A 15,547-nucleotide genomic window follows, 5' to 3' on the forward strand; every position below is an offset into this window, starting at 1 on the left:
TCTTCTTGATACTTTTGATAATATAACATCTTACTCCCTCCGTTTCATATTAAATGAGGTACTTTCCTTTTTAGTCTGTTCCAAAACAAATGACACATTTCTAAATTTGGAAATAATTCAACTTTAAACTCTTTCATTTTACTCATTTACCCTTAATGAGAAACTTTTATAGCCTCAAAAATGTCATGGCCCCACAAACTTTTTACCCCTTAGTTTTTAAGACCACAAATTTTAAAAGTCTTCTTCTTTTTTCTTAAACTCCGTGCCAAGTCAAACTACCTCATATAATATGAAACGGAGGGAGTACTTCATAAAAAAAACAGAAAGATTGCATGAACCATAAAAAAGGTACATTTATTGCTTTTATGTATCTGAATCGAACTTAGCTGAAGTTTCTAATAGTACTTGGTGGCTTGACTTTAGTACAACTACTCATGTCTACTATGTTGTAAGGATTCATTATGATCCAAATCACAAACCCAAATGATGATTTCTTTTTTTTGAGGAAATCGCATAAAGGTTCCAATTGAAAACACAAGGAACTTACTACTTAATCTTAGATACTAGATATTATGTTGATCTATTACAAACTCTTTATATTCGCTCAGTTTTTATAACTTTGGTTTCTCTCACAACGACTTGATGCTTCCTGGTTTAGTTTTAAGTTGGCCATGGATTTGAAAAAGCTTACGATAAAGTCCCAAGGGAGGTTCTATAGAGATGTCTGGAGGTTAGTGGTGTTCTGGTAGCGTACATTAGAGTGATTAAGGATATTTACGATAGAGCGAAAACTTGGGTGAGGACTGTGGGAGGAGACTCGCATTATTTTCCTGTGATGATGGGATTACATCAGGGTTCGGCTCTTAGCCCATTTTTATTTGCTCTGGTGATGAACGTGCTGACGTGCCACATTCAGGGGAGATGTCGTGGTGTATGTTATTTACAGATGACATAGTGCTAATCGATGAGACGCGTTGCGAGGTTACACGATCGGCTAGAGCTGTGGAGGCAGACCCTGGAGTCTAAAGGTTTCAAGTTGACTAGGACAAAAACCGAATACTTGGAGTGCAAGTTCAGTGTGGGGACGCAGGAAACAGAAGCGGAGGTGAAGCTTGATACAGAAGTCATTCCCAAGAGAGATAGTTTCAAATATCTTGGTCCTGTTATTCAGTGGAACGGGAAGATTGACGAGGATGTTACGCATCGTATTGGAGCGGGGTAGATGAAATGGAGGCTTGTGTATGGTGTTTTGTGTGGTAGAAATGTGCCACCAGGACTTAAGGTCAAGTTCTACAAAGTGGTAGTTACTAGTTAGGCCGACTACAACCTATGTTGTATGGAGCCGAGTGTTGGTCAGTCAAGAAATCTCATGTCCAGAAGATGAAAGTAGCAGAGATGAGGATGTTGCGATGGATATGTGGGCATACCACGAAAGAGTGGATTAGGAATGAAGTTATTAAGGACAAGGTGGGTGTGACTCCTGTGGAAGACAAGTTGCGGGAATCGAGGTTGAGATGGTTCGGGCATGTGAAAATGAAAGACACTGATGCCCCGATGAGGAGATGTAAGAAGTTGATCATGGCAGGTCAAAGGAAAGGTAGAGGGAGGCCTACGAAGTACTGGGGAGGTGATTAGGCAGGACATGACACTGCTTCAGCTTATCGAGGACGTGACCCTCGATAAGAAGGTGTCGAAGTCGAGAATTAGAATTGCGGGTTGACAGGCAATCGAGAGTCTCTTCTAGTCGTACTAGTAGTATTAGTACTAGTCTTGTATTCTCCTATTCCAACTTCCTTGTTGTTAGACGATGTGGCATTATTGCCGGTAGTTTCTGCACTTCTTATAGCTTCGTATTCCTAGATATTTGCTATTACATGTTGTGCTATTTGTTTTTGTTATCTTATTTTCGTGCCATTATTATTGCTTGTTTATTATGTCCTTTTCATTGTTCTTGAGTCGAGGGTCTATCGGAAACAACATCTCTTCCTTCATAAGGTAGGGGTAAGGTATGCGTACACATTACCCTCCCCATACCCCACGTGTGGGATTTTACTGGGTTTGTTATTGTTGGTGTACCTTATTCTTTATAGCTTTGGTATTCTTATTGATAATTTATATTAAAATGTGTTTTCTGAATCTCTTCTTCCTGTTCATTGTAATGTTGGATTGGGGGATGAAAGTTCTGAGGCTCGGGACCTCGGAATTTGATTCCGGGCATATGCCCAAGTCCCATATTTTTCCACGGACCCTCCAGGACCATCAAATCATGTGTCCGAGTCCGTTTACTTATGGGACCAAAGGACCAGACGTTTAGGTCATATACCCAAAGGAATGTTAAAATGATTAGTAAAGAATGAAATTCTTCCAAATATAAGTTCTAGCGATCTTAATATATGTTTGGATTGTATTAATGAAGATCAAACCAAACATCATGAGAGAGGGACTACAAACAGTTGCCAACTTCTTGAAACTATACCCATCGATATATGCCGACACTTTAATGTTTTATCTTTTGGTGGGGAATTTTTCTATCACCTTTATTGATGATTTTTCACGTTATGGATATATGCTTATTTGTTGAAGAAAAATCTCGAATAACGGACGCTCACAAGGTGTAAGTAAATGAGGATAAAAAGCAACTAGAAACTCATTAGGTTAGACAGAGATGCTGAATATTACGAAACTCATAATGTATCAGAGCAATGTCTAGGTCTGCTTGCAAAGTCTCTTGAAGGACATGTCATATGTGCACACTATATTGTGCCAGGGATGCCTTTAACCGGACACTTATGGACATGGTTAGGAGCACGATGAGTAATTCCTCGTTTGCTTGAGATTTTTTTCCCAACAAATAGGAATATCCATACGTAGAAAATAAACAAAAAAAGGTGATAAAATATTTTTTCCACCAAAAGATAGAAACATCAAAGCACATATCAATGTGTATAGTTTGAAGAAGCTAGCTACTTCTTGCTGCACCTGCTTCATTATTTTTGGTTTGCTTTCTCTTGATGCAATCAAAACATATATCAAGATCGTTACAACCTAAATTTAAAAGAATCTCTTCCATAATTGATCATTCCAACCTTTATTCGGATATATGACCCAAAAGTCTATGCCACACGTATGCAGAATTTCCGTCTAGTAAACTACTTTAATTCCAATATTATGATGAGGTTTGAAAAATACATTATGAAGTTTCAATTTATATAAACCATCAATAGAAACATCAGAGACATAAAAGAACAACATTCATTCTTATATATGCGAAAACATTTATGTCCAAAATTAAACTAAACTCCAAAATACCAAATCTTTAAAAAGAAAACCAATATCCTAGAAATTGAAGGAACACAGAGAGAGCATAATAAATCAATGTGATGTCCAATGTCTAAGATCAAATGGTAAATCCATATTCCTTCCGTTGGAAGCTTCATATAATTTTACATAAACAAGAATTTCCCATTTGGGGTATTGCTTGGGATCATAATGAATCCTTGCACCGTAGTGGACATTGGACACGTGAATAATTGCACCAGAATCAAGCTGTCAAGTATTATTAGGAACTTTAACTAAATTTGTTTTGTGAAACATAAAAGCATTATACATACCTTTCTCTTCAAACCAAGCGTTAAGTTTCATGCAATCTTTCTAATAGTATTCTTTATCACAAAAATGAAACTTTTATGCCTTATTTTTCATCTTAGCCTGTGAAATTGATTTCTTCTTCTTAAACTTGTTGACCTTCATTTTAGGTATTTACCAACCCTTAGATCGTCTTGAGTAAATATACTGGACAATTCATTAACATTTTACATGTCCTTAATAGCATTATAGTTAATTTAGAAATGTACAGGAGGAGGAGGAGAATTCAGAATGAACTTAACCAAAAAAGAGTCATTCACCTTCATTCCCATGGTCTCAAGTAGTCTTAAACTTCATACTAGCGGGTTATGCCATTAGTGTAGCAAGAAGTGACTCGTCAGTAGAATGAAAATGTTCTTCCAAACTTCAAGTATTCCCTGTCATTTTCTGTTTGTAAATAATACTCTTCATGTTGTTAGCTATCACATCCGCATGAATATAAGACAGTCGTCATCAACAGCAAAAATATGTCATGTCCCTATACCCATATTACTAACCAAGGTAGAGAAGAGAATGAAGCAGACCTTTCCATTCCACTGGTCTGATGGAGTAAGGCGACTGTCCCTAAGAAAATGCGAGGACTGAGCAAAACCCAACCAAACTCACCAACCCAGGATGGGGAACCCATATTATTACAATAAACCCATCAAACCCGATTTGTCACCGATTAAATATGGGCTCAACCCATTTTCAAATATCATTCAACCAACCCGCTTAAATATGAGTCGTATGAGGGGGTGATTGAAAAGTGAGTCTCAATTTCCAGGACTAATTTAGAGTCAAAGAAACAGCTTACCCTCTATTCTCTCCACAATTGGCAGGTTAGAGTCACCTATACAGAAGCCCAACTTCAGCATGATTACGTCAAGCCTTTGCACATTTGTAAGGTAAAGATAACCAACCTACAAGAGAGAATACTAGAAAAAATTAATTTGTAAGTGAAAAAAATCATATGCACTCCATAAAGAATTTCATTAGCTTCTAAACTACCAAAAAAGGAAAAGATTTGATTGACAACCATTAATGAACAGCACATATTGGCAGATGAAAACATAGATAAAGCAGTTAATTCGCTATTCTTAATAATAGGGTTGAAAAACTGACAAGTGTTTCAAGTGAAGACGCTCGGTTGTAAACAGCTACACCAGCACGCTTTTTCGTCCGAGTTTTACCTGAAACAATATTTTTCCCCCAACGAAGCACACCCCTACAACATGGAAACACATACACATGGTCAAAATCACATGATAAACATGAGGTTTTTTCCTTTGCTTAACAAGTAATAGTTCTTTTGTAGCTTAATGGGGATAAATTAAACAATATATTTAGGGGCCATTTCGTTACAAGGATTAATGGGGTTATCCCAGTATAAAATTTGGATTAAATTTGTCAAGTGTTGGTTGCAAATATTAGCTAAAACCAGAATAAAATATATATACCAAAATCATGGAATTATCTATCCCATATAAAAGATAGGATTATCTATCTGGTTTTGAATCAAATGACCCCTTAAAGGGCGGAGACACCTCAATTTAATCCCAAATTTTATAAACACCAAGGTTCAGCCTAAGCAATCCATTAGTTGAGTCGGAAAAGAAAAAAAGGAACTCTGAACTCAGTTGAGAATAGAATTAAACAGTAAAATTGCGAAATAAAATATATCTTGTTTTACCAATATAAGATTCTTTATTATTATTATTTTTTTGCATTGTTCGATTTGTCAAGCAACAACTGAGTTATGACCGTGGAACATTAATATAATTACTCTCCTCCTGAGTTGGATTTTACTAGAAGAACCAACACTTCTCACCCTAACCGATCCGACTTCAACAAACAAATCGCTCGTGTAACCCGTGTTTATCATATTTTTGGCACAAACTTATTTTTCATTAATACAATTACTCTCCTCCTGAGTTGGATTTTATTAGAAGAACCAGCACCTTTCAGCCTAAGTGATCCAACTACAACAAACAAAACTGTACCACTGTAGGATTGCATATAGATGTTCTTAACATGCAGCGGAAGATAATAACAATCCTAGGCAGAACTTTTCGTGTTTAAAACTAATTTACATGTCAAAGAACGGATCTAAGACGTACCTAGTGAAGAGAATCTCGTTTTAAATTTCTTCAATAGTGTGAAGACTCTATGTGTATCCACACCGAGACTGATAAACAATCTCCCGTCCTCTCAGGTACCTGAGTATCCACTTGACTGCTTCCTAGTGTTCTTTTCCAGGATTTTCAAGAAACCTGCTAACACCAACTGCGTAAGCAATATCAGGTCTAGTGCATACCATTGAATACATCAAACTTCCGATGGCAGAGGAATAAGGAACTTTGGTCATGCTTTCCTTTTCCTCCATTGTTGCAGGGCACATCTTCTTGTTTAACTTCAGATGACTAGCAAGAGGCGTGTTGACTAGCTTAGCATTCTTCATGTTAAAGCGTTCCAGTACATGTTCAATGTACTTCTCCTGAGACAACCACAACTTTCTGCTTGTTCGCTCTCGAACTATCTTCATACCCAGAATTTGTTGTGCTGGGCCAAGTCCTTCATATCAAATGACTTGGACAAATCTCCCTTCAACTTTGCAATCAGCCCCTTGTCTTTTCCTACAATTAACATGCCATCCACGTACAACAACAAAATAATAAAGTTGTTGTCAGAAAATTTTTTGAAGTATACACAAGGACCAGAATATGTCTTTGTGTAAGTTTGACTTTTCATGAATGAGTCAGACTTCTTGTACCACTGCCTTGGTGTCTGCTTCAATCCATAAAGACTCTTATTCAATTTGCACACCATGTGTTTCTTTCCAGCTACTTCAAATCCTTCTGGCTGCTCCATATAAATTCCCTCTTCCAAATCTCCATGAAGAAATGCAGTTTTCACATCCAACTGCTCCATTTCAAGATCTAATTTAGTTGTTAAGCTCAAAATTGTTCGAATAGAAGTCATTTTGACAACATGTGAGAAAATTTCGTCAAAATCAATACCTTTCTTCTATTCGAAGCCTTAACCACCAATCGAGTTTTGTATCTGACCAACTTTCCATTTCCATCTTTCTTGAGTTTAAAGACCCACTTACATTTGAGTGGTCTTTTACCCTTTGGAAGTTCAACGAGCTTGTAAGTGCCATTTTACTATAGAGATTCCATCTCTTCTTGCATGGCTTTCATCCACTGGTTCTTTTCTGTATGGGACAGCACCTCCTCAAAACTTGCTGGCTCCCCCTCACCATTAATGAGGACATACTTTGTGGAAGGGTACCTGCATGACTCTACCTTTGGCCTTTCTGATCTCCTCAGAGGTTGAGGTTGTTCTTCTCACTGAGTGGGGTGATCCACTTGCTCGACACCATCATCAAGTTGCTCCTCCTGCTCAATAACCTCATCAGGTTGCCCCCCGCTCAGCAACCTCGTCGGTCCTACTTTCTACACTTGTGGGATTGTTAAAAGTAGAAGGAATAGTAACAAGGTTTAATTACATCATTCTTGGCCTTCTCTAACATATCATCAGCCGTTCCAACTTCACTTTCTTGGAAGACTACATCTCTGCTTCTGATGATCTTCTTCTTTACAGGATCCCACAATCTGTACCTGAACTCTTCAACTTCATATCCGATGAATATGGAGGGAACAAATTTATCATCCAGCTTTGTTCTTTGCTCCTTTGGTACATGTGCAAAAGCTCTGCAACCGAACACCTTCAGATGCTAGTAGGACACCTCCTTGTTGGTCCAAACTCTCTCTGGAATGTCAAACTCCAATGGAACTGATGGACTCCTATTGATTAGGTAATCGGTTGTATGAACTGCTTCACCCCAGAATGACTTAGGCAGTTTAGCCATTCTGCTTCTCACCTTCTGAACAATAGGGCAGTTCATCCTCTCGGCTACGCCATTGTACTATGGGGTTCCAGGAACTCTCTTTCCATGTCTGATCCCATGACTTGAATAGTACTCTTCAAATTCCCTTGAAGTGTACTGCCTTCATTGTCACTTCGGAGATGCTTTAGCTTTCGACCCGTCTCCCTTTCCACCGGAGCATGAAACTTATAGAAAACTTGAAACACCTGATCTTTGGTTTTCAAAATATAAACCCATAATTTTCGTGAAGCATCATCAATAAAAGTAACAAATTATTTGTTACCGCCCATCGATTTCAATTTCCATTGAACCACAAACATTAGAATATACCAAATCAAGTATATTCAATTTTCTTTCATACGATGTCTGAAATGAGACTCTATGCTGCTTACCAAATAAACAGTAGTCACAAGGTTTTAACGTTGTACTTTTGGCATAAGAAATGAGTGATTTCCTGGCAAGAATATGCAATCCCTTCTCGCCCATATTACCCATCATTTTGTGCCACAAATTTGTAGAAATCTCATCTTGTCCGCGTTCAATTCACCTTGGCATATTTCTGCATTTGTCCAGTACAATGTGCCACAAGCAACTCCCTTTGCAATCACCAATGATCCCTTAGTTAGTCTCCACTTTTGATTTGCAAAATAGTTCTCGTATCCATCTCGGTCTAAAGTAATTCCCGAGATCAAGTTCATCCGCAAATCAGGTACATGTCGCACGTCCTTTAGAACCAATGTACATCCGACATTTGTCTTGATATAAATGTCACCAATCCCCGCAATCTTTGAGTAACTTGTGTTACCCATTTTTATAGTGCTGAAATCACCTGCTACATATCTGCAAAAAAGATCTTTTACCAGTGTGGCATGGTAAGACGCTATTGTATCAACCACCCATTCCGACTCTAGGCCTGATAAGTGCATGTATTCCTCTTCCTCATTTATAAAGAGGGCAACATTATCATTGTTTTGCACCATGGCGGTTGTGTTGTCGTCATTCTTCTGGCCACTGCTTTCACATTTGCCCTTCCTTGGATTTGGGCAATCTCTTTTGAAGTGACCCAGTTGATCACAATTGTAGCAATTTCTTGCTCTTGATTTGGATGGGTTCTTATACTTCCCACAAGTTCCGGATCTACCATAGTGCTCAAACTCCTACTCCTGCCTCCGCCTTCTGTGATGAGAGCATGTCCTTGATTTTCATGCTACTTTCTCACCTTCTCATTGAGTAGAAGAGCCGATGTGACACCTTTCAACTCAATAGTAGTCTTACCGTGCAGGATGGTTGTTGCCAAATTATCATACGAAGATGGCAACGAGTTCAATAACAAGATGGCTTTATCTTCTTCCTCGATTTTCACTCCGAGATTGGCGAGCTATGTGATTAGTCCGTTAAATACATTTAAATGTGACAAAAAATTTGTACCTTCACCCATGTGTAGGGCATATAGATGCTTCTTCAGGTACAGTTTATTTGTCTGCGTTTTGGACATGTATAAGCTTTCCAACATTGTCCAAATGCCACATGCGGTGCTTTCATCAATGATGTTATTTACCACATCATCTAATAAGTGCAACCTGATTGCACTCGCAGCCCTTTCATACAAGTCAGCTCAATCCTCAACTTTCATGGTATCAGGCTTTTTGGCATCAACATCTAGTACCTTGTGTAATCCTTGTTGGATGAGCAGATTCGTCATCGTTCTTTGCCATGTTGAGAAACCGCTATCTCCGTTGAATTTTGTTACCTCGTACTTTATTCCGGACATCTTTGTTTTTCACCGAGTATAGTACTACCAATAGTAAATAGTATTTCTGTGAACGAGCAGAACTTGTGCTCTGATACTAGTGTTTGGGAATAAACCCCCTACAGAAATAATATTCACAATAATAAAAGCAGAATAATAACGTAGCACTGAGATACGATAATTAACAAGAATAAAAGAGTGAAAACAACACCAAGATTGTTACGTGGAAAATCCTTTTTTATAAGGGGAAAAAACCACGGCCTTGAAACGAGCAACTGATATCACTATAGCAAGAAATTTTATACTTTGTAGGTCCGAGTAAAATACTCCAAAGACCACTACAACACTCAAAAGAAATAACCCTCTTTTGATATTCCTACCTCATTACAATATCGCTCACTCTCTATTTTTCTCACACTCTTATACCCTGTCTGTGAAATCTCACTCTTGCTTTCTCTTTGTTGGTGTGTAGAAATAAGAGCCGAAGCTCTTCTTTTATAGTCGAAGCTTCACTCTCTGAAGCCGACTATATTTGACATTTTTCCTTCCTACAGATTTGCAAATTCCACAAGTGCCTACCATATTTGACACTTTTCTTTTCCAATTCTTTGTTTCATTTATGGGGATGGATCAACATCCATTTTGTTCTGCATCCATTTTTTGAATAAACCCCCATAGAAATAATATTCACGATAATAAAAGCGGAATAATAACGTAGCATTGAGATATGGTAATTAACAAGAATAAAAGAGTGACGACACCCAAAATTTTACGTGTAAAATCCTTTTGAATAAGTGAAAAATTACGGCCCGGGAGGAGCAACTGATATCACTATAGCAAGGAATTTTACACTTTATAGGTTCGAGTAAACTACTCCAAAGACCACTACAACACTCAAAAAGAAATAACACTCTTTTGATATTCTCACCTCACTACAATATCGCCCACTCTCTATTTTTCTCACAAACTATTTTTTTATACCCTATCTGCGATGCATCACTCTTTCTTTCTCTCTTTGTTGGTGTGTTTGAAATGAGGAACGAGGGCCTCTATACATAGCAGGAAGAGCCGATAGCTTAACCAATCAAAAATTGATTGGTATCTCATAATTTCAACCAATTTGACAATTTGCATATCTTGCAAATTCATCCACCGCCCAGCCACAAATCCAACCAATCAACATTTTTTTGCATATGTCAACAAAATTAGGCACCTCCCATCCCATTTTTCTTTTTGTTTTCTTCAATAAGAGCCCCACAAATCTCTCCCTTAATTTTAATTTTTCTTTTTCATTCCAAAGTTTGATCTCAATCTCTGAAAAATCCTCAAACTTAAGAGGCTTTGTAAAGATATCTGCAGCCTGATCATGAGACTTCACATATTTGAGCTTGACTTCCTTCTTGGCAATGCTCTCTCTGATGAAGTGATACTTTGTATCTATATGCTTGCTTCGATCATGATACATCGGAATCTTGGCGAGTGCATGTGCGGATTTGTTATCAATACAAATCTCTGTAGCTTCAATTTGTGGCAAATTGAGCTCTTTCAATAATCTTCTCAGTCAGATAGCATGACACGTACAAGATGTTGCTGCAATATATTCAGCTTCACAAGTCGAGAGGGTAACAATTGATTGTTTCTTTGAACTCCAAGAAATAATAGAATCACCCAAGAAAGACACAACCAGTTGTGTTTTTTCTATCATCAATATATCCCGCATAATCATTATCACAAAATCCCACAAGGTTAAAATCACTAGAAGAAGAATAAAATAGCCCAAAGTCAAACGTACCTTTTAGGTAACGAAGAATTTTTCTAGTGACTTTCAAATGAGTGGAGGTAGGAGTTTCCATGAAGCGGCTTACTACTCCAACCGCAAAGAGTATCTCTGGCCTGATACAAGTCAAGCACCTCGAACTTCCCACAAGACTTTTGAAAATGTGGGATCCACTTTTTCTCCTTCATAAAACTTGGACAATTTTGTCCCACTCTCCATCGGTGTGTTCACGGGGTTGCAATCGAGCATGTTACTTCTTCAATATCTCTTTTGTATAGCTTTCTTGAGAGATAAAAATTACATCCTCCATTTGCTTCACTTCTAGGCCCAGGTAGTATGACATGAGCCCTACGTCTGTCATATCGAACTCATGGGACATATCTTTCTTAAAAGATTCAAACAAACTTGGGTTATTACCCGTAAAAATAAGATGATCAACATAAAAACAAACAAGAAATATATTTCCATTAGTATGAACTTTAGGATAAAGAGCATATTCATGGAGAGACGAGTAAACTCATTGTCTTGAAAATACTTGTCGATGCAACTATTCCATGCCCGTGGAGCTTGCTTCAATCCAAATAAAGCTTTCAAAAACCACAATACTTTATCTTCATGGTTTTTAACCACAAAGCCCAATGGTTGTTCAACATAGACTTCTTTTTCAAGATAGCCATTCAAGAAGGCTGACTTGACGTCTATTTGATGGATCAACATAGACGTCTAGTTGATGGATCTTCAAGATAGACTTCTCTTTGCATCCACACATATGATTGCTTGCTCCATTGTTCAAATACCACGAGCTGCAATCATCCTTATCCTCTTCCTTGAGTGCCATCAACAACGTTGACTCAACTTCTTCTTTCTTGTCGTCAACAAGGTTAGCTTTTTCTTCAAGATTACTACAACATTCCCAAGAGTAATGGCCAAATTTATCACAATTATAACCCTCAAATTTTTTATTTGTCATACCTTTGGCCATTATTTTCTTGGTAGTAGTCACGCCCTCTTCCTCCTCTTTGTCCACGACCACGACCTCTGAATGTTAAATCTCCCACTTCTCAAGAAAGTTCAAATGAACCGCCGCAAAGGACAAAGAGTATTCAAGCGCTCAATGAGGACACAGAAGAAGTTACTAATTTTAATTTTTTATATTGTTTTTTTGCTGACAGTGAAACAATGAACTTTGATGAAGCTATTACTGACAAAAGGTGGAGACAAGCCATGGAGGAGGAGATCAAGTCAATAGAGAAGAACAACATTTGGGAGTTAACAACTCTTCCCCAGGGTGATCGAGCAATTGGAGTGAAATGGGTATACAAGACAAAGAAGAATGTTGATGGAAATGTGGAAAGATACAAGGCACGACTTGTGGCTAAAGGCTACAAGCAAAGGCAAGGCATTGACTATGAAGAAGTCTATGCACCTGTTGCCCGCATGAAGACGACTCGTTTGTTGATCTCTTTGGCGGTGCAAATGAAGTGGAAGATCCATCAACTAGACTTCAAGTTAGCCTTCTTGAATGGCTATCTTGAAGAAGAAGTCTATGTTGAACAACCATTGGGCTTTGTGGTTAAAAAAAATGAAGATAAAGTGTAGCGGTTGAAGAAAGCTTTATATGGATTGAAGCAAGCTCCACGGGCATGGAATAGTTGCATCGACAAGTATTTTCAAGACAATGGGTTTACTCGTTGTCTCCAAGAATTTGCTCTTTATCTAAAGTTCATACTAATGGAGATATATTTCTTGTTTGTCTTTATGTTGATGATCTTATTTTTACGGATAATAACCCAAGTTTGTTTGAATCTTTTAAGAAAGATATGTCCCATGAGTTCGAGATGACAGACATGGGACTCATGCTATACTACCTGGGCCTAGAAAGTGAAGTAGATGAAAGATAGAATTTTTATCTCTCAAGAAAGCTATACAAAAGAGAGATTGAAAAAGTTCAACATGCTCGATTGCAATCCTGTGAACACACCGATGGAGAGTGAGACAAAATTGTCCAAGTTTTATGAAGGAGAAAAAGTGGATCCCTCATTTTTCAAAAGTCTTGTGGGAAGTTTGAGGTACTTAACTTGTATCATGCCAGATATACTCTTTACGGTTGGAGTAGTAAGCCACTTCATGAAAGCTCCTACCTCCACTCATTTGAAAGTTAATAGAAGAATTCTTCGTTACTTAAAAGGTACGATTGACTTTGGGCTATTTTATTCTTCTTCTAGTGATTTCAACCTTATGAGATTTTGTGATAGTGATTATGCGGGGATATTGATGATAGAAAAAGCACAACTGGTTGTGTTTTTCTTGGGTGATTCTGTTATTTCTTGGAATTCAAAGAAACAATCAATTGTTACCCTCTCAACTTGTGAAGCTGAATATATTGCAGCAACATCTTGTACGTGTCATGCTATCTGGCTGAGAAGATTATTGAAAGAGCTCAATTTGCCACAAATTGAAGCTAAAGAGATTTGTATTGATAACAAATCCGCACAGGCACTCGCCAAGAATTCGGTGTATCATGATCGAAGCAAGCATATAGATATAAGGTATCACTTCATTATAGTGCATTGCCAAGAAGGAAGTCAAGCTCAAATATGTGAAGTCTCACGATCAGGCTGCAGATATCTTTACAAAGCCTCATAAGTTTTAGGATTTTCAGAGATTGAGATCAAGACTTGGAATAAAAATGAAAAATCAAAATTAAGGGAGAGATTTGTGAGGCTCATATTAAAGAAAACAAAAAGAAAAGAAGAATGAGATGGGAGGTGTCTAACTTTGTTGACATTATATGCAAAAAAAATGTTGATTGGTTGGATTTGTGGCTAGGCGGTGTAAGAATTTGCAAGATATGCAAATTGTCAAATTGGTTGTAGTTATCCGATACCAATCAATTTTGATTGGTTAAGCAATCAGTTCTTCCTGCTATAAATAAAGGCTCGCGTTCCTCATTTCAAACACACCAAAATAAGAGAGAAGCAATAGAAGTTAGAGAGAGTAATTCACACATTGTAGTATGTGATATAAATAGTGAGTGTGAGTAATATTGTAATGAGGTGTTTAAAATAAAAAGTGTTATTTCTTTTGAAGTTGTAGTAGTCTCTTGACACTACTAAGTTGTAATATTATAGTGGTAATATTGTTCCGCTCGAGTATTGTATTTTACGCCGTTAAAAGATTTGGTGTCGTTGTTACTCTCTTGTGTTATTGCTATTTATCGTGGATATTATTCCTGACTGGGATTATTATTTTCCCAACAACGTGGTATTAGAGCGGAATAACAATTGTCCTTCATTTTTGTCCATTGCATAAAAGAAGTTTTGGGCACAAAGTTATTTTTCAAATAGTTGTAGGCTGTGAGAAAGAACGGGAGAAAATATATTATTGATATTGGTTACTCAATATAATACAAGAGGTCCATTTATAGCTATAGTCTACAAAGTACATATTACTCCCATTCCAATGTGGGACTACACATAATTGTAATTGTAAACTAACACTCCCCCTCAAGCCGATGCATAACGAGAACCAATAAGAGATTTAGTGAAAATATATGCTAGTTGATCATTCGACTTTACAAATTTGTAACAATATCTCCTGAAAGTATTTTTTTCTCTGACAAAGTGATAGTCGATCTCAATGTGCTTAGCCCGCTCATGACGCAATATGAAAAGCAGCTTGGTTATCACACACCAGTTCCATCTTGCTGATTTCTCCTAACTTTAACTCCTTGAGCAACTGCTTGACCCAAACTAACTCACACGTTGCCATAGCCATGGCCCGATATTCGGCTTTGGCGCTAAATCGAGCAACTACATTATGTTCTTGCTCTTCCAAGAGACCAAATTACCTCCTACTAGAACACAATATCCAGACGTAGAACGTCTATCAGAAGGTGATCCTGCCCAATCAGCATCTGTGTACCCAACAATCTGCTCGTGGCCTTGATCCTCAAATAATAATCCTTTGTCTGGAGCTGACTTTATATACCGAAGAATGCGAACAAATGCATCTCAGTGACTATCACAAGAAGAATCTATAAACTGACTTACAACACTCACCGGAAAAGAAATGTCAGGTCTAGTCACTGTGAGTTAATTCAATTTTCCAACCAACCTCCTATATCTCGTAGGATCTCTAAGAGGCTCCCCTGTCCAGGCAGAAGCTTAGCATTCGGATCCATAGGACTATCAATAGGTCTGCAACCCATCATTCCAGTCTCCTCAAGAATGTCTAAGGCATACTTCCGCTGTGAAATAACAATACCTGAGTTAGACTGAGCGACCTCAATACCTAGAAAATACTTCAATATTCCCAGATCCTTAGTCTGGAAGTGCTAAAAAAGATAACAATACCTGAGCTAGACTGAGCGACCTCAATACCTAGAAAATACTTCAATATTCCCAGATCCTTAGTCTGGAAGTGCTAAAAAGATGCTTCAGATTAGTAATACCATTCTGATTATTGTCAGTAATAACAATATCATCAGCATAAACCACCAGAT

The 15,547-nt window shown here is 37.7% G+C and overlaps 1 protein-coding gene across 4 annotated transcripts in view; it reads right to left on the reverse strand.

Annotated features, from left to right (window-relative positions):
- LOC107795778 (uncharacterized) overlaps positions 1–15,547 on the reverse strand; it is a 28,385-nt gene that overhangs the window by 6,797 nt on the left and 6,041 nt on the right. The window contains exons 5-7 of one of the 4 annotated variants that reach the window (XR_012711071.1): positions 4,750–4,852; positions 4,442–4,547; positions 3,906–4,022 (exon numbers count right to left, since the gene is read on the reverse strand). Coding sequence is in view for 1 of the 4 variants with exons in the window: in XM_016618465.2 (XP_016473951.1) it covers positions 4,442–4,547; positions 4,750–4,852 (209 nt within the window). In the remaining 3 variants the exon portion in view is untranslated. Of the gene's footprint in view, positions 1–3,905; positions 4,033–4,169; positions 4,548–4,749; positions 4,853–15,547 lie in introns of all 4 variants that reach the window. The other 3 variants (XR_001650239.2, XR_012711070.1, XM_016618465.2) reach the window with 3 other exon arrangements.

This window comes from Nicotiana tabacum, chromosome 6 (genome assembly GCF_000715075.1).
Source record: "Nicotiana tabacum cultivar K326 chromosome 6, ASM71507v2, whole genome shotgun sequence".
Taxonomy (NCBI): domain Eukaryota; kingdom Viridiplantae; phylum Streptophyta; class Magnoliopsida; order Solanales; family Solanaceae; genus Nicotiana; species Nicotiana tabacum.